This window comes from Temnothorax americanus, unplaced genomic scaffold (assembly GCF_048541705.1).
Source record: "Temnothorax americanus isolate GAGA-0224 unplaced genomic scaffold, ASM4854170v1 Scaffold2, whole genome shotgun sequence".
NCBI classification, from domain to species: Eukaryota; Metazoa; Arthropoda; class Insecta; order Hymenoptera; family Formicidae; genus Temnothorax; species Temnothorax americanus.
This window is the reverse complement of record NW_027509338.1, coordinates 9,644,778-9,665,479: the sequence shown is the minus strand read 5'-3', so window position 1 is coordinate 9,665,479 and position 20,702 is coordinate 9,644,778. Positions and strand designations below refer to the sequence as shown.

General features: G+C 44.6%; 1 protein-coding gene across 3 annotated transcripts; it reads left to right on the top strand.

The window, feature by feature from the left end:
• Nucleotides 1-73: 73 nt before the first annotated feature.
• Trx (histone lysine N-methyltransferase trithorax) lies at nucleotides 74-15,628 on the top strand. Of its 3 annotated transcripts, none has more exons than XM_077405747.1 (10): nucleotides 74-352; nucleotides 1,180-2,623; nucleotides 2,732-3,295; nucleotides 3,393-3,826; nucleotides 4,061-4,222; nucleotides 4,330-4,725; nucleotides 4,829-11,346; nucleotides 11,645-11,807; nucleotides 11,910-12,056; nucleotides 12,350-15,628. In XM_077405747.1, exons 1-10 carry the CDS (start codon nucleotides 257-259, stop codon nucleotides 12,521-12,523), a joined length of 10,098 nt encoding a protein of 3,365 aa, XP_077261873.1. In that variant the 5' UTR covers nucleotides 74-256; the 3' UTR covers nucleotides 12,524-15,628. The 3 variants fall into 3 exon arrangements, with proteins under 3 accessions (XP_077261873.1, XP_077261872.1, XP_077261871.1); XM_077405746.1 differs by having other exon boundaries at nucleotides 74-421; nucleotides 2,732-3,259; XM_077405745.1 differs by having other exon boundaries at nucleotides 74-421.
• The last annotated feature ends 5,074 nt before the right edge of the window (nucleotides 15,629-20,702 follow it).

Genomic DNA, 20,702 nt, shown 5'->3' with positions numbered 1-20,702 from the left:
GAGAGAGAGACCAACACCGACCCGGTGTCCATGTTCGTTCATGTCCGTTCGCGTACACTCGCCGTGTGCGGACTGTGTGGTGTGTGTGTGTGAGCACGCGCGCGCGCGCGCGCGTATATCGGGAGAGCGTACATACGTCGGTGTATAGCGTACGCGAGAGAGTCGGTGCGCCTCTCGGCCGTGGGCACAAATCGCGAGTAAAATGGAAGCGGAATTTCGCTGCGAGGTTGAGGTCCGTCGTTGAAAACGGGTGAACATGGGAAGGTCCAAGTTTCCCGGCAAGCCGCCGAAGACGGCCACCAGGAAACGGATCAAGGTGCTGGGCCAGCCTGAGGCAGCGCAGAACGATCCGGTAACTGTCGCCGAGAACATCTACTACGGACTTTCCCTGTTCAACGAAACGTTCGGCGACAACGAGAAGGTGAGGGGGAACGAAAAAAGTCGTCGCGCCGAGGCGTCCGCCGTCGGCCGTTTGCCGTCGTCGTCGCCGTCGCCATTCGCCGTCACCGTCGCCGTCGTTGTCGTTGGCCGCGCCGAGGTCGCGCGAGATCGACGAGCGTCGCGTCCCGCGACGCACCGCGTCTCGCCGCTCGGCGCGTATACGTCGTCCGGCGGGCGGCGAACGCGCTGTTCGGTGGACTCGCGATTACGCGGGCCGACGGAGCCTTGGCGCGGCGTAAGCGCGCGCGGGTTAACCTAACGGCGCTGGCCGATCGTCGAGCGGCAGGTGCGCGACGCCTTCGCGTCGTCCTCTGTCCGTTACCTGCCGTTCGACGACTCGTTTCTCGCTTTAGCGTCACCTCCCCTTCCGTATGTCGGTCGAGCTGTAGCGATTTGTAGACGATCTTGTCCTGGCCGCTCTTGGTACGGAGTATGTCAGTGTGACGTGCCTTCTGCTATTCTTGCTCCGTAACTTCTTGGCGGCCGGAAAGAATGTAGAATTGTCGACACTCGCGAATGAAAGTCCGTTCAGTCTGTAGCGGACGAATTGTCATTTGTCGCGTAGATAAAGTAAACTTTGCTTACTAGTCGCTCTTGTTTTTGTTTACTTTCGTAACTTGAAGATTGGCACTTTGGTATCAAAACTTATATTGCAAGAATCGTATACGTGTAGATTAGAATTGTGGTGTAGCGAGCGTGTCATTTTCAATACTCATACAGGTAATCTTTTCCCCCCAGGAACATCCACCGTTCCACGGATTTAGCACTAAAGAGGCTAATCTTTCTGCGTCTTATATAAAAACACAGCAACGCGATGCGGAGAAGACCAGCGATAAATTGCCGTCTGTCACAGTCGAAAATCTTGCACCACGGTCCAGCGCGAAGAAGGACGTTACCGATGTTAAAAATTCTTCTACGAACATCGAAAACAGCGCAGAGAAGCTTACCGACGCAAATCCAAAACCAGTCAAAGACATCACGGAACCAGTTAAAAACCCGAATGCTAAACATACTCCAAAGATTCACAGAGCTAAGAGTCGTAAGAATTGTAAGAACGTTAAATTTTCGACGTACATGAAAAACCCGGTGTTAAAGTCAGTGAACAACATCTTGGACCAGCATCAAAGAACCAGACAGTTACGTAATAGTACTGCGAAAAGATTGCTTCAAAGGGCAAAATCTAATGGGAGTAATACACGTAATTTGGTGGTGCAATCTGGAGAGAAGCCTAGCGCGGTAAGAAAATTTGTTTTACCTGTTCGCAGCGTGCATTCGTCGAGAGTTATAAAGCCAAATAAGAGGTTCATCGAGGAATTGGAAGAAATTTCTGGTACGGAGCATAGCGAGAATGAACTTGGTATACGCGTCAAAAAGTGTAAATTAAATTCGGATAAGCTCAGCGACTTGGAATCAAAATTGAAAGAGGATGCGGTTAGTAAGTTGTGTACAAAATTTAAAAATAAAGATGCAAGAAGCAAGCCAAAAAGGGTGATTCAAGGTGTAGACTCCAATGCCGAGATTATAACTCAATCGATAAAAAATACGGAGAAATCGGCGAATTCTGTACAAAACGCACAAATATCAAAACCCACTCATAGGGAAGTAAAGAAATCTCATAATATATCATGTAAGAATAAAGTATCAAACGGCACATCCGACAGCTCTAATAATAATAATCAAGAATGCTCACAAAACTCGAGCAGGACAACGGCACAAACTGTGAGATCAACAATTCCCAGAAATCAGAAACAGATTTCTATTCCTACAAAAGTTCTTCCCGATTCCAATGTTCCACACTTCGAGTCTTCCAGAGTTCAGACGAGATCGGGAACTCAAAATGAAATAGCGAACGATTTAAGTAATCAGGCGAACTTTGAAAGTGGTGCAGGATTAACGGAAGATGGCTGTGCAGAAACTGAGGATCAGCCTGAAAATGGTAATAAGACTGTGGTTAGTACATTGAACAATTTTGAGACGGAAAACAATTTAACTGAAAGCGAAAGCGAGCACAGCGATCACTCGGAAGGCGAGCAATCCGACGTCAGCGGAATAAAACTCAATAGTGGCAAAGTTATATTAAGAAAAGCGAGATTAAAGTTGGATAACAAGTGTTTAGCTGGAACAGAAGGACCATTTTCAACAACAAGCACCAGTAACGCCATGGGAGGAAGCACTAATTTAGGTATATATTTCTCATTTTATAGCAAATTTGATTGTAAACTGTTTTTTTGTAAACATTTACATCTCCGGCGTAAAATTTATCTTACAATTATGATTGTTTATCTTTCAGGCTTAACAGGAACTATAAAATGCGGTGTTTGCGGCGCAGTACGGTTTTATCGATTTGTGAAACAGGCGCGCAAGTTTGGCATTCACAGTTGCGAATCTTGCCGAAAGTTTATAAGCAAAATGATTAAACATCAAGCTTGCGCTAAATCCTCGAGCAACGTTCTTCCCATTCTCAAGTGTCATAAAGGTGACGGTCTGTGTTTAGTCCCGCCTGTTGTGAGGAGTCAACAATGGAATCTCATGAGATGCGTTTATAAAGCCAGATGCCCGGCGTGTTGGTTGAAAATGTGTTTGAAATGTTACGACATTCCACCTGCCTTGAGGACAGGTTTAAACGCGTTGTTACCACCTTTAATGCGAGATCCTTTAACTATTTCTCTGCCGCTCAGTCAAGACGAGGATGGTCAGGGACAAAATTTGGGCCCGTCTAAACTCAGTTGGCCTGCGGAAGACAGCTTGGAAAGAAATTTGTTTAAGTCTGCCATGAGTTGGAGAAATTTCGAAATGGGACAGAAAACCAGTTATCAGGGTACCGGAAGCTTTTTCTATACGAAATTAGATAAATGTAAAACATCTTATTTTATTTTATAAATGCTTTTTTTTTATTGCTGTATTAGTATTGCTAGCTGTATATTTGTACTAACGACATGATTTTATTGCAGTTGATTCCTCGATGAGTATATCGCCTAACAAAAAACGGAGGAAAAATAACAGGATTAAAGTAAGGAAGAAAATTAAAAATCCAATACTTGCCTCTTCGACCGGTGGCCAACATCCACAACCTCTTAGACAAAGGCTCGAGTTGAAAGGGCCGAGAGTTAAGCACGTTTGTCGAAGCGCCAGTGTCGCGCTTGGGCAACCCATTGCAACTTTTCCCGCTGTAGACGCGAAAGAAGACAACGAACACGGCAAAAACATTCCAAAGACGTTGAAGGAAACCGAAAGAACTGAGAAGAGGGACGATATTACGAAAGACAAGGAAATGCAGAAGCATAATGAAGATAATAATTTAAATCTTAACGTTAACACGGCACAACAATCTCATTCGAGAAGGGGAAAACCGCAACAGAATTTATCAACGTCGCATTTTCCAGTGGTAAGATATCTTTCAGGCATAATCGAGGGAAGTGACTTAAGTAGATACTGTATGAATATTTATTCTGCCTCTTGTGGCATACTGAATGAGCTCATGTTACTTCATTTTTGTAGTACAAAATTGCTTTTTTATAACTAGTTGGTATTTCGTTTATTCGATTAAAAATGTAAAACTTATTTACAAACTTGAATTTAATGGAATTAAAGTAATGTGTAAATAATATATTTATTACAGGTGTCTAAGGCAACTGTGGATACTGTATATACAGTTTCCATAGATTTCTGGGAGCAATACGATCCTTCTGAGGTCGGAGCGAAGGGTTTCGCCCTTATCGGTTCTGAGCTATTTCATATACCTGCTATTTGCTATCTATGCGGAAGCGCCGGTAAAGAGCCGGTAAGTAACGTTTGAAATATCGTTCATAGGTGGATAACAAGTAGACATGTAATAGTAATGCGTTATCTCTCTTCGAGAACTGTTAACATAAAGATTATTCTTTACAGCTGATCCACTGTCAATGCTGTTGCGAGCCATACCATGCCTTCTGTTTGGAACCCAGTGAATGGAACGTTTGTGCGCAGCCAAACTGGTGTTGTCCCCGGTGTACGATATGTCAATCCTGCCATCTCAGATCCGGTCCGAAATTATCCTGCATTCGTTGTCGTCAGTCGTTTCATCATTCGTGTCTGTCAAAGTCCGGTGTTAGCTCTAGATTGTACAGTCCCGATCGACCTTACGTTTGTCAGAGCTGTATTAAATGTAAAAGCTGCGGTAGCGAGGGTGTCAACGTTCACGTTGGTAACTTACCTCTCTGCTCTATGTGCTTTAAGTTGAGACAACAAGGAAACTATTGTCCTTTGTGTCAGAGGTGTTACAACGAAAACGATTTCGACACGAAAGTGAGTATCTACGCGATGATCTCGACGTAGAGTAAATTTACAGACACAAAATTTAACTTATATCTACGATTCATATGTTATATGTATGATTGCGTTATTTTAGATGATGGAGTGTAGCGAGTGTTCCTGCTGGGTACATGCCCGTTGTGAAGGTCTTTCCGATGAGCGTTACCAGATACTTAGTTACCTGCCCGATTCGATCGAATTCACATGCAGCCAATGCTCTTCCAATTCGAATTCCTCTATCTGGAGGAATGCCATAGAAGCGGAATTGAAGGCGGGTTTCATCGGCGTGATAAAATCTCTGAGTAAAAACCGCAAGGTTTGCACGGCTCTCAAGTGGAGTCCCAGAAAGGAGTGCCTCTGCAGGCCAGTTTCGAGCGTGAGAAAACTCGAGTTTCCCGAAGATAAGAGCGAGATGAACTGTGCGAAGGAAAACGAGGAATCGGAAGAGTGCAATGGCGACAAGTCCGCGGATACCGACTCGAATTCGAGTGCCAATTACAGGGACGGTATAAATAAGCTCGATTTGGAGGAACCTTCGGTGGACGGTCCCGGTAGAAAAGGTTTGCGACGGCTACGACAGAAATTTCATCTAAAAGAATGCTCGGTTAGGGTGAAGAACTGTGTTCCGAAGGACTCTCAAGACAACGAGAGAAAAGACTGGACAAATCAGGATTCGTCAGTATCTTCGAACGATGTCACGGAATGCCATTGTTCGGAGCAACAAATCATTGCGAGGCCCTCGCCCACTTTAATGTCTGTGAAACGTAAGGTGAATGGTAACGAGTACAAATCATTATCGCAATTTCATTGTGATATGGAGCACGTAATCAACCGCGTTGGTTCAAAGGATCTGTTAGAAACGTATCACGATATTTTACAAGAGGTCTTTCCATGGTTTACGCCGAAGGATTTTAAGAGCAGCGACGACAATGACGATATATTAACGCCTAGTAAAGACGTTGGCAACGACACCGCTTTGACGACGAAGTTTGATGATCCTATTCTGGAGGCATGGAAAGAGGAGGTGATGAAAGCGCCGAAAGCGATCGCGGCAAAAACGGCGAATCTGTATAATATCCATGTCGAGGACAGCAGATCATGTTGTTTGTGCAAAGGCTTGGGCGACGGACATGAGACGAAAGAGGGCAGGCTGCTGTATTGCGGGCAGAACGAATGGGTACACGCAAATTGCGCGTTATGGTCAAATGAGGTGTTTGAGGAAATCGACGGCTCACTGCAGAATGTTCACAGTGCCATTTCGAGGGGTCGTTTGATCCGCTGCTCCGAGTGCGGCAAGAAGGGCGCGAGCATCGGATGTTGCGCGAAGAACTGCAGCAATACCTTTCATTTTCCATGCGCGAGAAACATCGGGCTCGCTTTCAACGATGACAAAACGGTATTTTGCATTTCACATTCGAATAGTCACGCTAACAAATCTCTGCAGAACGAGAACGAGTTCAGTTTGAAGCGACCGGTGTACGTGGAGTTGGATCGTAAGAAAAAGAAGTTTGCCGAACCCAACAAGGTCAAACTGATGATAGGTTCTTTGATGGTCGACTGTCTGGGCACCATCGTTCCGGAATTCTCTGACACGACTGAGAAGATAATACCATGCGATTACAAATGCTCCAGACTTTACTGGTCTACAGTGAATCCATACAAGATCGTTAGATATTACATTAGAACTTATGTGCAGGTACATATGCCGGACGTCTCGTCCGACATGGAGAATAATATCACTATCGATCACAGCAAGGAGCGAGAAAAGGAAGAAGTGTCGACAGACGCGCAGAGGGTCGATTATTTGGCCGTCAAACAGACCTTAGATACGCTCATCGATATCGTGTGCAACAAAGAGGTTGATGAGAATTTAGCGGAGCAAAACAACACGGATCTTTTACCACCAGAACTGAAGGAGGCCATATTTGAAGATTTGCCGCACGATCTGTTGGATGGAATCTCCATGCAGGACATTTTTCCAAAGATGTCGTACGAGGATTTTTTAGCCATGGACTTGAAGAATGACGGTTCTTTCAGCACAGATTTGTTCAAGGATGACATGCTGTCGTCGGAGGTCGAAGAGACGATAAAGCCGTCAGAAAGCAAAATTTCCAAAATGGATTCATCTTTACTGGAATTGGGAGCGCACAATGATCTCTGGGTGCGATTGGAGGCGAAGACCGCGATGCAGGATCTCATGGACGACCTATTTAACTCAAAGAGCCAGAAACGCGGCGGCAGGGAGCTGAAACGATCCAAATCCGAGGTGATGTCGAATAATCCGTTGATTGTCGGCGGTCAAAGGCATCATCAACGTTCTTGTAGTCTCACCTGGAGCTGTAAACTAGACAACACCTATGGTTCTAACATAAAGAGGCGAAAATTGCCACGAAATCCATCCAGTACCAAGTCTAGCGAGACCGGTCTCATTGTTCTTGATGCACAAAATGAACGCACGTCCATGTTCCATGAATTGAGGATCCCGGAGAGTATCATGGTTACTGTGGGGAGAGGAAACACGCCTAATATACTATCCGACTCCGTGCGCGAGTTGAAGTACTGCATTGAGGATTCTACTGGACTGAATCGTCGCATGTTGCCAGCCAGGGACGACGCAAAAGAGCACAAGAGACTGTTCTGGCATTCGAGACAGCAGCAACCGCGAATAGTGCAGGTCGACGGTTCGGCTGACGCTAATAGCGCCAGCGAGTGCAGTTCACCAGAGTACAACGCCGAGGAGAAGAACACGAACCTGCAAACGTCCGAATCGATCCCGCAATTGGACGGCATTAACGATGAGCACTCGTCTGACGGGGGCGAGCCGATCGCGGAAAAGGAACTTGGTTCATACGTGCGACCTTCAAATCTTTTACACTCAAAACGTTTCTTCGGCTTCATCAGATCGCATGTGTCAAGTACCTGTGACAAGTCACAGAAGACGAAGAGTGGCAGTGGTAACCTTACGACCGCACCGACCGCCAGGTGCACTTTGCACAAGGCGGGAGTCCTGTTCAAGGAAAAGAATCTCAAGATGAATTTACAGATCCCGCAAGTGGATGGTGCAGGTGATATCTCGAGCGACGACGAGTGCGTCTCGTCACAACACATGATGACGCACGAGAGGCTGATTCGTACCTCATACGAGTCGTCGCCGTTCGAGCACATCGAAGTCACCTGTAAGAGGTGTGCTCGCACGTACCGTAACGAGGAGAGTTACAACCGTCATCTAGACAATTGCGACTCTATGATTACCAGCGATAGCGACTCAGAGACCATGGATAACAAGCTGGCGTCGCCAGAGTCGGGATTCTCACCGAGCATGGGCTCGCCGCAATTCATCACGCTTTCACCGTCCGAGGGCCATACTCTGACAACTGATTACACGGACATTCAAGCAACGTCACCCATCGAGGCGTCTGTGGCATCACCCCATCCGAGTATCCAGATCGAGCCGATCGCCCAGGCGATTATCACGCCGCAGATCCATGCGACACATGCCACCGTCGAGACCGTGCACCAGACAGTATTAACGTCCAACGATGTGATCGTACAGACTCAGTACACTCGTAGGACCACCACCCTGCCGAACCCAGCAGTATTACCTACTCAGGAAAGCACGGTGCAGATAACGGAGATCACAGAACCGCCGTCCGTCTCCAGCGATTCTAACGTTACGGCGCACGGCATGGTGAACACGCCAATGAATTCGCCGGACAGCACGAGCTCGCAGACCGTCCCAAGCCCGGAGATGTCGCCCAATTACTCGTCCATGGGCGTGCAGACCGCGCAGGAGTCCGCGCAGACAAACGCACAGATCGCCCGAGTCCCCTCTAAGTCGAAAAATTTACGGATGGCCAAGTCCAAGGCCAAGAGCGTCAAGTCGCAGCAACATGTTCCGAAGAACGTGATGCAGGCACCGCATAATGCCGTGCACAATGCCAGATTCCAACCGACGGCGATGACGAACACCCCTCAGGTAATCCAGCTACATCAGGCTAACCAGAGACCGCCCACGGTGATCCTTCAGCAAGTGGCATCGCCAGGCATCGTGTCTGCTTACGTGGAAGCCCTACAGCAGCAATCCGGCCAAAACTTACAATACATCACGACGATAGGCGGCGGACAGCACGAGACCGGCTTCAAACCGCAGCTGATCGCTGCGAATCCCTTAGTGCCGGGCACCTACATACAGGCACCGTCCACCGACAATCTATTGGCGCTGCAGAATGGCGGTATATCGATATTGCCGAGTGTGCAAATCGCGCAAACACAGCCTACAGTATTGGGTACTATCATACAACAACAACCCAGTGCGATCCAATGTGGCGTTATATCGTCGGAGCAGCTGCTGTTGAGCTCCACGCCCACCCTGGAAATGTTCACCGACCCAACTGGTGGTATGTTTGTCTCGAATCAACCGATGTACTACGGCTTGGAAACGATCGTTAGCAACACCGTGATGTCGTCTAGTCAGTTCATGGCCGGCACCGTGCCACAGGTATTGGCTAGCAGCTACCAGACGACAACACAGGTGTTTCAAGCGTCCAAGCTGATGGAGCCCATCGTGGATGTGCAAGCTGTGCCGGGCGTGCCTACTGTGACGTCGATGCAGAATGTATCGAGCATGCCGAACATGTCTGGCGTACCCAACATAACCGGCGTGCCTAACATAGCGAGTGTGCAAAGCGTGAGTGGTATGTCCAACGTGTCCGGAGTACCTTACGTGGTGGTGAATCAGTCGGCGCCGCCGCTGCCACCGGTACCAACGGCAGCTCCGGCACCACCCGCGCCAGTACCAGCATTGGTATCGGCGTCGGTACCAGCACCAGCATCGATCTCAGCACCAACGCTATCAGTGGAACCAATCGCGACGCCGCCGCAGATCAACATTTCTGCCACGTCCCAAGAGCGAGTTTACGGTGGCATCGCGTGTAGCGCCGTGTCACCGGTATCGTGTCAAAATACGAACATAGATCATCCGATGGCATCGATTCAGGTGGCAGACGTGTGCTCGTCGAACGCGGTGACACCGACAAAGCTATCACCGCTGGTACCACCACCGCCGCCGCCGCCGCCGCCGCCGCTGTCACTACCACCGGCATTGTCGGCACCGCCACCGCCACCGCCACCTCATGCGATGCCGATGATTCCCCGCGTCGCTGTGAGACCTAGTCCGGTCGCACATTCGGTCCAGGCGAATCACGGAGCCGCCTGGAAGATCACCGAGTCGTTGTTCGGCGCGGAGCAACCGATGAGCAACAGCGTGCGGCCGTACTTTGACTCGAAGCACGTATCGGAGAACACCAGCATGATCAAATCCAGCATATCATCGTCCAAGATACCGCCGCTATCGAATCATTATGTCACGCAGAGAAATCTAATTGTAAATAACAAGTCCAACCACGATGTAAATAGCATGCATAAGAGCTACAGCGGCGGTATCGCGTTGAGTTCGAACTCTGCAAACACGAACGTCAACAGTAACGGCCCGGTCGTCTGCAATTCCAGTCCCGTGCAGAACAAAATCACAGTGCCGACGAGCAACATGCCGACCAGTCGACCGATGAACAGGGTGCTGCCGATGCAGGCGGTGACGCTCAAGCAGGATCCGGCGAAGAAGGATGACTTGGCGATCGAAGAGCCGACGAAACCGGTGATCAAGCCAGCCGAGCCGGAAATTGTGGAACCGAGGAAGGAAATCACCGAGCAGATCGTACAGCTAAAGAAACCTGAAACCGCGCTCGACGACATCAGCGACAGTATCAAACTGAATACGGAGACTATAGAGAAGGTAAAGGAGAATTTCAAACTGGAGCTCGACAAGGAGAAGCTGCAGAACACCTCGTTGAAGATAGTGCTGCAGAAGCAGTTACAGGACGGTTCTTACAAGATCACGCGCAACATGAAGGCGGTCACTCAAAGTAAAAAGACACCGCAGGTGACATCCGTGGAGATATTGCCATCGAAGCAGGTACCTCAGATTGCGTCGTTACAACTGCTGCCGATCAAGACGTTCACGCTCAAGGCGAACAAGCTCGAGGATAAGGTAAAGCCCGTGGACGCGAAGGTGAACATACTTAAGGCGAAGGCGCCGCCCGTAGCGGTCAAGAAACCCAGAATAGTGACCAAGTCGATCAGGCCGCTACGAAGCGATCCGCAGCAGAATCCACCGCTGGTGCAGAACAACTGCTCGAAGGGACCGATCCTGATGTACGAGATCAAGTCGCAGGACGGTTTCACCCATACCGCCTCGTCTATGACCGAGGTCTGGGAGACGGTGTACCAGGCGGTGCAGAATGCGCGCAAGGCCCACAACCTGCCCCCGCTGCCTCACAACCCCTTGTGCGAGAGTCTTGGCTTGGAGAACAATGCGGCCATTTACCTGATCGAGCAATTGCCGGGCGTCAACAGATGCAGCAAGTACAAGCCCAAATTCCATACTCTGGCGCCGCCGAAAGCCGACGAGATGGAGAACGATTTGCCGGCGGCGTGCGCCAACGGGGCGGCACGAGCGGAGCCTTTCAAGGGCAGAAAAGTGCACGACATGTTCAGCTGGTTGGCTTCGCAACACAGGCCGCATCCTAACATAATTACAATATCGGAAACGGAATCGAGGTAAAAGAGCTCGTTGCATATGCACAGATAAATTAATTTATAATTTCTGATATATTTGATTATCAATATGAATTTTAATAGCATTTCCGCGTGGTCTTGTGCACCACCGATGTGATGCATTTGCATTTATATTAACAATCGCGTATCATTTTTTGATATACAATATACATTATACATTGAATGTAAGTTGTATTTCTCTGGATTATACATAGAATCTGTAATATTTCAGATAAAAAAGAAGCAAGCGCCGTTGTTAATTTATTCAATAGAGTATAGAGTATTGTGACGAATGTTTCAGGCGAGCCGCGAGTACCAATTTGCCCATGGCAATGCGCTTTAGAATACTTAAAGAAACATCAAAAACATCTGTCGGTGTGTATTATTCCCACATACATGGTAGAGGACTGTTTTGTTTGAGAGATATCGAGCCTGGTGAAATGGTCATTGAATACGCCGGTGAAGTAAGTAGCAAACAAGTATTCATAAATATTAGGAGGTTATGTCGCGATATTTATAATTGATATCGCTATTACTATTATCATTATTGAAATTATTGTCATTAGGTTATTCGATCTTCCTTGACCGACAAAAGAGAGAAGTACTATGACAGCAAGAACATAGGCTGTTACATGTTTAAAATCGATGATCATCTAGTTGTTGATGCTACTATGAAAGGCAATGCAGCTAGATTTATCAATCATTCGTGCGAGGTATGAGACATTCCTTTCTTTTTCCTTTTACCAAGTATTTACCTAATAATTTAAATTGACAAAAGCTTTTATTACTTAATAACATCGTTACTTGTATCAATGTTTTTAAAATATATTAAAAAAAGTATAATTATCTTAAATTGCATTATGTATAATTTGATTACATAATATATAATCAAGCGTTAAGTTAATATTAATACCGTTATGTAATCGTTACGTACGATAACATTACATATACATGATACATTTAAATTTCTGCGATAAACTATTATATGAAAATCTATACGTTACAGCCAAACTGCTACTCGCGAGTGGTGGACATTCTAGGTAAGAAACACATACTGATTTTTGCTCTTCGTCGCATCATTCAAGGGGAGGAGTTGACGTACGACTACAAATTCCCATTCGAGGATATCAAGATCCCGTGTACTTGCGGTTCTCGCAAATGTCGCAAATACCTCAACTGAGACTGCGTATATACAGCTTATCCTAAGCAGCCGACCGATGACAAAGAAATGAAATAATATGTGCTATAATTGCGCGCGCGCTTTCGAATAGGATTCGTTTTATTGAATGTTATTCATTTTACTCATCATCAAACTATTTTCAGAGATTGCAGCTTTTTATTACTATAAAAGAACATAGATTATACATTTTAAATATTAGAAGGCCAGACGTAATACGCGAAGCACGGCGGTTACGACGATGTTACTTTAGACAGCTACGTTCCTGTAGTTGATTTAACTGGAAGGTATATATACACGTATACCTATAGCAATAAACCATTCGAGTATGTCCCGCTTTCGTATCCGAAAAAGTCGTGCGTTTTACTACACGCTTCAGACTTTTGAAAGTGTTACTTTATTCACGCCTGTGCTTTCTCGCACGACTTTTAGACTCTACCTATTATCTACTATATTGAGGCTTAAGTGTACAAGTTATCTTACACTTTACACTAAATGCGAGTGCTCCTTAGTTCGCATAATTCCTGTGCATCTTGCACGAGATGGATCTCTCGATGATTTAATCGGGTTTGAAAACAAACTCTTCCCCTTATAGACGAACGTGTCGATGAAAATGGAAAATGGTCTCGCGAAAGTATGGTAAGAGAGCGACGGATTTTCGATATAATGATCGCAGCTTTCACAGAGCCATTTATATTTCTTTCGAGTGTCGCAAGATAAAAACATAAATGACATAAATAATCGTGTACAAATGATCTTATCAAACGCGTGAACATAAAATAACGCGACAATTGTATATTTAAATGATTTGTGTAAATTTTTTAAATTTAGTGTACAGTGTACGACTAACTTCGTGACATTTCATGTCTGCTGTAGGGCCAGATTTCAAATGTTTTTGTAAAATATGTAATTGTTAGACTAGATATATCGTCTTTGATGTAAGTACAGCAAACCAGTTTTAACTTAAGTTAGGAATGTAGGCATTAAGGAGAGAGATAGAGAATGGCAAGTGAGAACAGTCTCCTGTAGCAGGATATTGTTCGAAGGTGTACCTACTTTGGCAGACATTGATACAATTTTTTGTTATTTACGTGGCGTCATTGCCGAGAGGATATTTTTGTTTTTCAGATCAAGTTTCATTTATTCGTACGTGAAAATGACGAAGTGAGCTCGAGTTATTATTTGCCTTCTTGGTTTTTTTCCTTTTTGTACATTTTTTAGACGTCGCATCTATATATTTGTGCTTCCACCTTGCCAAGATCATGGTTCATCGAGTTTATTATCCGAATTCTATTGTCCGAATGATACGATATTTCGTTTGACGATTATTTAGTAGAATCGCTAATAGTTTTCAATAATCCTTTTAAAAAAATTTCTATCAAAAATCCAGTTTGTTCGTTCAGACCGACGATTTATGCATTGTTTGAGGATAAACGTCTCCGGGTACGTTTCCGGGGAACGTTTGTGATATTTTCCCATAATGGGAAATATATTAGAGATGCTTTTACATAGGAATATATATTTTACATTTTTACGGATATATTATATACATACATATACCATGTATTCCGTACCAATATCCTTCTGTGAAGTCCAGTTTTGCCTTACTTTTACATGTACCTACGCTTTCACCCGGTGATAGATTTAGATATATATTTACGCAAATGATATTTTATATTCGAAACTAACACAACCGCAACAACGGCGTAGCACGGCGCCCTCCGACACAACTACGACGATGTAATTTAGCGCGATTTAATCAATTTCTGCCGAGGTGGTAGTCCCTTAAATTTTGGTGCTCCATGGACACCGTTAAGTGCACTTTTCATGAAAAAATGGCCTAGAGTAAGAGATAGTAAGATTGCAGTGCGGAAGTGTTTGATAATAATAAGAAATGCGTTATACGAAGAATATTGATCGTGAATTATTTAAAGAGGTAATATAAAGGGGTGAAATATGGTGGCAGGAGAGCGCATTATTTGAGCACGCGAATAATGTCAGACGTGCGATTTTAATCGGCCTGGTTTGGTACAAAGCGCGTACGCTGAGTTGTAAAAAGTTATGAAAAACGAGGGAAAACGGAAACCTGTTCTGGTCACGTGAAATTGCCATTTTTTTTTTTAGATATTTTGTGAATCTTTTTTTTTATATTACGATTACCGATAATTAATAACTATTATATTCGAGGATGAATATTGTTAATATAATGATAATTAATTTTAATCTGTACATGAAAAGTAATACGACTAGTAAGGATGGTAACTTACTTGAAAATATAACAATGTTAGATATTTTATTGATATTTATTGATTATGAACGAGATGGTATTAGGGTTGACGGAAAAAAAAGTACTAACGTAAAACTTGAAAACGATGCAGGACCGGTGCACATATATGGTAGTCACATTGATATATTGACGCGGATACAAGAATCAGAGCCTTTCTTTTCTTTCTAGCAAACGTCTACGGACGTCAGAATTAATTTTGGCTTTACAAAGTGTATACTCCGTAGGCATACATACCATGTAACCCGATTTTCGCATCGCTATGTATTATGATTGTAAATTGTAGGCTATCCATCATCGTCCGATTTCATTTCTACACTCGCGAATAGACTTAAATTCTCAATACATTGTTCTTTTCTCATTTGTTATCACCGACGACTTCTGTAAAGTATCCACGCGAGTACTTTGGGCAAAAAGGTGGAACAGTTTGAGCGTGTGCTTGTAGCAAGACACAAAAAGTGTGCGAGAGAGAGAGAGAGAGAGAAAGAGAAAGAGATTTTTACTTGTCTCCCGATAATCCTTGCCTGGTGAATGCGAACGAATATCTATATCGGGTGCTTTCTGAAACATACTCTGTGTCTTTTTAAACTCTACTCTTTAAACTGCGTACGACCCACCTTAGTATTACGCATACAGCCTTCATCATCATTATTATTATTATTATCGCTATTAATTATAATCTATACACACAAAAAAAAAGAGGAGAAAGAGAGAAAGAGAAAGCATAATACATCACTACTCAAGTCACTCGTATATTTGGGCACATTTAAGCACCGTTTGTTTACTACACCCATCAGCACCCTTTCAAAAATAACGCTGCGTGTGAAGAACAGTACGACGAATAAACGTGTAGTCTAACAATAATTAAAGAAAAAAAAATGATACTAATGTATAGATGTAATAGGTAGATCGTTTCTCTCCGACTTTTACGCATGTTTTACCTTTCGACAAGAGACGGACTCGCTCCGAACGGGCGTCGCGTTGTTCCCAGCGTTGCGTTTAAAAATTGCGAGTGATTATGTTGCTTCGCGGAAACGATGACCGCGCGGCGCGTATTACCGCGTTCTCGGGACGCGACGCGACGGTTTCGGCGCATCGTCTGACACCAATTGCGATCTCTCACAACCGGGAATTTCGTCTCATCGCGCACTTTCGATCTATTTCTTTATTTTCTCTTCTCGATAGAAGGATAAGCTGAGGAGATTAAAATATTCTTACGATTTAAGGGATTAGAGGAGAAAGAAAGGGGAGAAAAATTGAAATGTAAAACGCTTCTTAAGACGTGTATAAAACTACTATTCTAACGTTTAAACGGAGTGTAGAATTTTGAAATATTGTACTTGTTTAAAAAGAAAAGTAAGAGGGGAAGGACGGAAAATAACGATTGTACCGACAAACTCGGTACGGCGCGGCGGTACGAAAGGGAAAAAGAAAAATTGAAAAAATTGTCTGTGATTATCAGTCATAATAATCTTTAGGTCGACATATTTTTTAGAGAATATTTTTTAGGAAATTACAAAATTTACGATATATCCCTATTATTGATATGATATTGGATCAGACACACGCGCTATACGCATAATAATATTAAAAGTGAAATTGAGGAAAAAAATAAAGAATGACGAATTGTAAAAGTTGCAAACTGTTTAAATAGAGTTACAAAATAGTTGAGATTCGATGGCTGTTGTAAAATATTCAGTGTTTGGACAAATAATTATTAAAAAAAAAAAAATTATTTATAACTAATATCGAAGTACGGTAATATTATTATATCGCATATTAACACAGTAGCGTTTTTATCCCTTCTTGCGTTTGCATATATTTATGACGGACATAGGTTGTAGGGAGAGAAAGAGAGAATTTTCGGTGAACGGTGACCCGGACCGAGCAAAACTCACTCTCGCGATTAAAAAATGAGTACGATTAAATGAACGAGGAAACGAAGTTGCGGAAACGAATCCGAAGGGGGAGAGGGAAGGGGGGAGGTACAGGGGGCATTTGCCACACGTTTTTTGCGTGTAAATTGTCGTTATCAATCCATCTACTTATCGTAGAGAACTTATGAAGTTTAATCGTAATATCTACATTAACCGAGAAAAAGGTACGCCGTACCGCATAGGAAAGGAAAACACATAGCCGCTTTCGTCACAGGACACATACACACGTTACATACACACACGGAAAAAGACACACAGATATTGCCCATGTTTTGTAATTAAATGTTTTGTTAGTATATATATTATACGAGAAAATTAACAAAATAAAAACACAAGTGGAAATATGAGAGAAACATGTGCGTGTTGTAACATTTTGATATGTGCGCGACGTATATTCCTCTCTTTTTGCGTAGGAGCGTAATTTGGCGTGCGCCAATGTCGACATGTGCGCGGCAAACAACATTGTCGACATCGGCTGCGTTCGCTTTGGGCGTTTTTTTTTTGCTGAAAGCGTCAGTCTATCTTTATTGCTCATTACACGTTGAAAAAAGATGGAGCGATGCTTTCACAAAGCACGAAAGCATTGTCGTTACGGACCGATGCCTTCTCAAATGCCGGGTTCGCGCAAATTAAAATCACATCGGAGCCCGCGCACCATGCGAAATGTCAATTCCTCTTTTATAATGCTATCTTATTTTAGTTCTGAGAATTCGAGACAAATCGAGGAAAAATATATCATTAGACTCACTCGGTTCTTAATTTATTACGTGAAAGCTTCTCGGGACTCGTGTTGAAGAAACAATAAGCTTTCTCACTGTTTTTCTTTTAAATATATATCGGAATATTTTTCAAATTATATACTTCGTACAAGTTTATTTTACCTGGAGTTTTCGAAATTAAAAGTAAAATTGTCGAAGAAATATAATGGAATTCAGATTAAATATTTGACGAAAGAGGTCAGTGATCCGAAAGATTCTTGCGTAACAAAAGGGCAAGACGATCCTCTGCCAACGTTCATTTTACAACTGCCTCGGGATTGAATACTTTTCGCGCGGTAAAACTCGCGGCGGGACGAGTAATAACAGAAGCGCTATACACCGTCTCGTATAATTACGGGGACGTGCGAAATCCGCGGAGCGGATTCGCCGCATCGAGGAGTCCTTCTCGCGTGCGAGACGCACCGCGCCGCGCACTCGCCCGATCGTCCTCCGCGATTATCACAGCGACGCGCCTCAACGAGATCGCACGCACGTACGCACATACGTGTGCAGCCGAGAGATATAATTCGCGGCCGTCAGAGTCCGTGCGTCTCGTTAGTCTCAAATATCGCCGGGGCGCGCAATTAGTCGCGAGAGACGCACACAGCGACCAATCTTAATTATCTCGCTGCGTCTCGTTCCCACGAGCGAACGGAGCGAAAAAGGCGACAAGCGTCGCGTTCCGTTCGTTCGACGACGCGTCGCGGTCGCGCCGCCGCCGCGCCGTTGCGGCTCGCGCTCGCGCTTTTTATTACACGTGTGTGAGAATTTTTTCGCCCACACGTTTATATACGCAGGTACAATTACGTGCGTGCGCGCGCGCGTGGTCGAGTCACGCGCGAACGGCCACGGCGAGTACGGCGAATACGGCGATGCGTCATGGCACGGACGACGCGACGCGACCCGGGTCGCGGCCGGCTCCGTCTCTCCGAGGAAATAAGCGACGCGTCGCGCGCATTTTACGCGCGTTGCGTCCACGTTGGACGCGCGGCGGCAAGACGCGAGCTTTGGCTTTATACTCACCGCGCGACGCAACAAACGCATGTACGTACGATGAACCGCGGGACGCGCGTTTATTTACATTTTTTTTTACTTCGCAACTTCGCGCAACTTAACGCGCGTTTAACAATTCGCACTTTCGTGCGGTTTAATTTCCGCGCTGAAGCATCGGCTAGCGATAACGCCGAACGTCAAGCTTATATATTTTGTTGAGGAAAATGGAAAGAAGATACGCGAGACTTTGAATCCGTTTTTCAGGCGAATAACGTATATTTTACATGGCGAAAATATACGATGAGTTTTTCGTAGAATTAGTCGACCGTTTAACCCTTTGCTCCGAGACGCGTACTTTCATAATACAACAACGCCGCCGTCGCGTCAGGATAAAAATATGAAACAAATATGAAAGAAGTTAAATTTCGCAAAACATATACTTATACATAAAACCGTCCGCTATGACGACTCTTTCAAAAAAATCGACGCGCTGTTTACTGAGTTTGGAAAATGTATACAAAATTTACACAATGCTATTATTAGACTACCAAGATCCAGTCCGAACCGTAAGGCTGAGTTTCCACTGAGCGCGTCACGCGTCGCGTCGTCCGAGTTGAACCACGCAAAACATCCCCGTTCGATCCCGTCACAAGAATGTAATGAAATGGGATGTTTTGCGTGGTTCAACTCGGACGACGCGACGCGTGACGCGCTCAGTGGAAGCTCAGCCTAAGTCTGTCTTTCTCTCTAATTGACTGCGATCATATCAGTCCTGTTTCACTTTATTTAATATTACTTTTTCAAAGGATTACGAATACATACTTAAAAATGTAAAAATTAGTTGCCTTTATCGCGAAGTATCAATATCCGTTTAAATTATTTAACTTGAATCTCGACGATTTTGATTCTCTTCTTCTAAAACATTCGTCAGAGAACGCGCGAGATGCAGTTATTTCGATCTTCCGGCAACGCGCGTGACCGGCAACACCGGCATGACCGGCATCTTGGCCGGTCGCGCCGGCCGCGCGGCGGCGTACGTACGTACATACACACGGTGGAACGTTCCGCATTTGTTTACACCGCAAATTACTTGCCTCGCTTTATCCCCCGCTCGCCGACCCCCGGCGCGCGATCGACATAAACTCACCGTGACGGATTCAATGGAACGCCCGTTAAAACAAATGCGGTTTTGACGCGCCGCGTTCCGCGGGATGTTCCGCATTCCGCGTCCAGGCGTGATTTAGCCTGAAGACACCGAATACGCGCTTTACGCATTTCGAGCGCGAAGCGGAGAAATAGCGGCCAGAAATAGCCGAGCGAACGCACGCGAAAAGATTGAAGGGAGAATTATATTTGATCGAGAGGAATTTCAACGTAAATCTTAAAAATAAGAAAAGAATGCGATCGATGCGCGCGCGCGTGTCCTATACAGTTGAAAAAAGATTGAGATTTTTAATCATCGGGCGTCGCGTCGGTTTGATATCGGTTTGTGAATTAAACGAATGTGTTATATATTGCATATATATATATACACGCATCCTCTTACTCACAATAGTTTAATATTTATAATGATTCGTAATCTACGCAAAACGTATGCGTAACAAGTTAAGAATAGGGAACGGTTGGCCGGTGAATCAACAATGTTCGTCGAGTCGCGGAAATTAATAACAAAAGAGATGATCGATATATCTATACATATATTATTTGAATGAAATTGTCTCCAAGTTTATATAAAAATAATATCTCTTTATTACAAATATATCTCACAATTAATGGAAAATTTTTGTCCGTTATGCACGCAATATATTCATCGCAATAAAACGTATTGGTATGAACGTCAGGTCGCGTCAGAAAATATTGCGCGTGAACATTTTCGTTAATTCATTATGACAGGATCACACGTGAGAATAAAGCCTAAACGAATCTATATTCATCGACGTTTCTCCCTAAAGCGTCGATAGGTAAGAATGAAAGGAAGGTTAAGGTTGGTAAGAATCATTCTATATAAAGTACTCTCTGCGCGTGGATGGTACAGCCCGCTCGTTCAATCGAGCTTTCAAAATCGCACGCGCGCGGAATCCTATTTTAAATTCTTCCATCGTTATCTCCATCTTAAATTAAATCCACGCGCAGCCCGGTCCGTTTATAAATCACTAGATTCATGGATCCGCGGATTCTCGCTACACCTGATCTTCCCGCATTCCCCGATC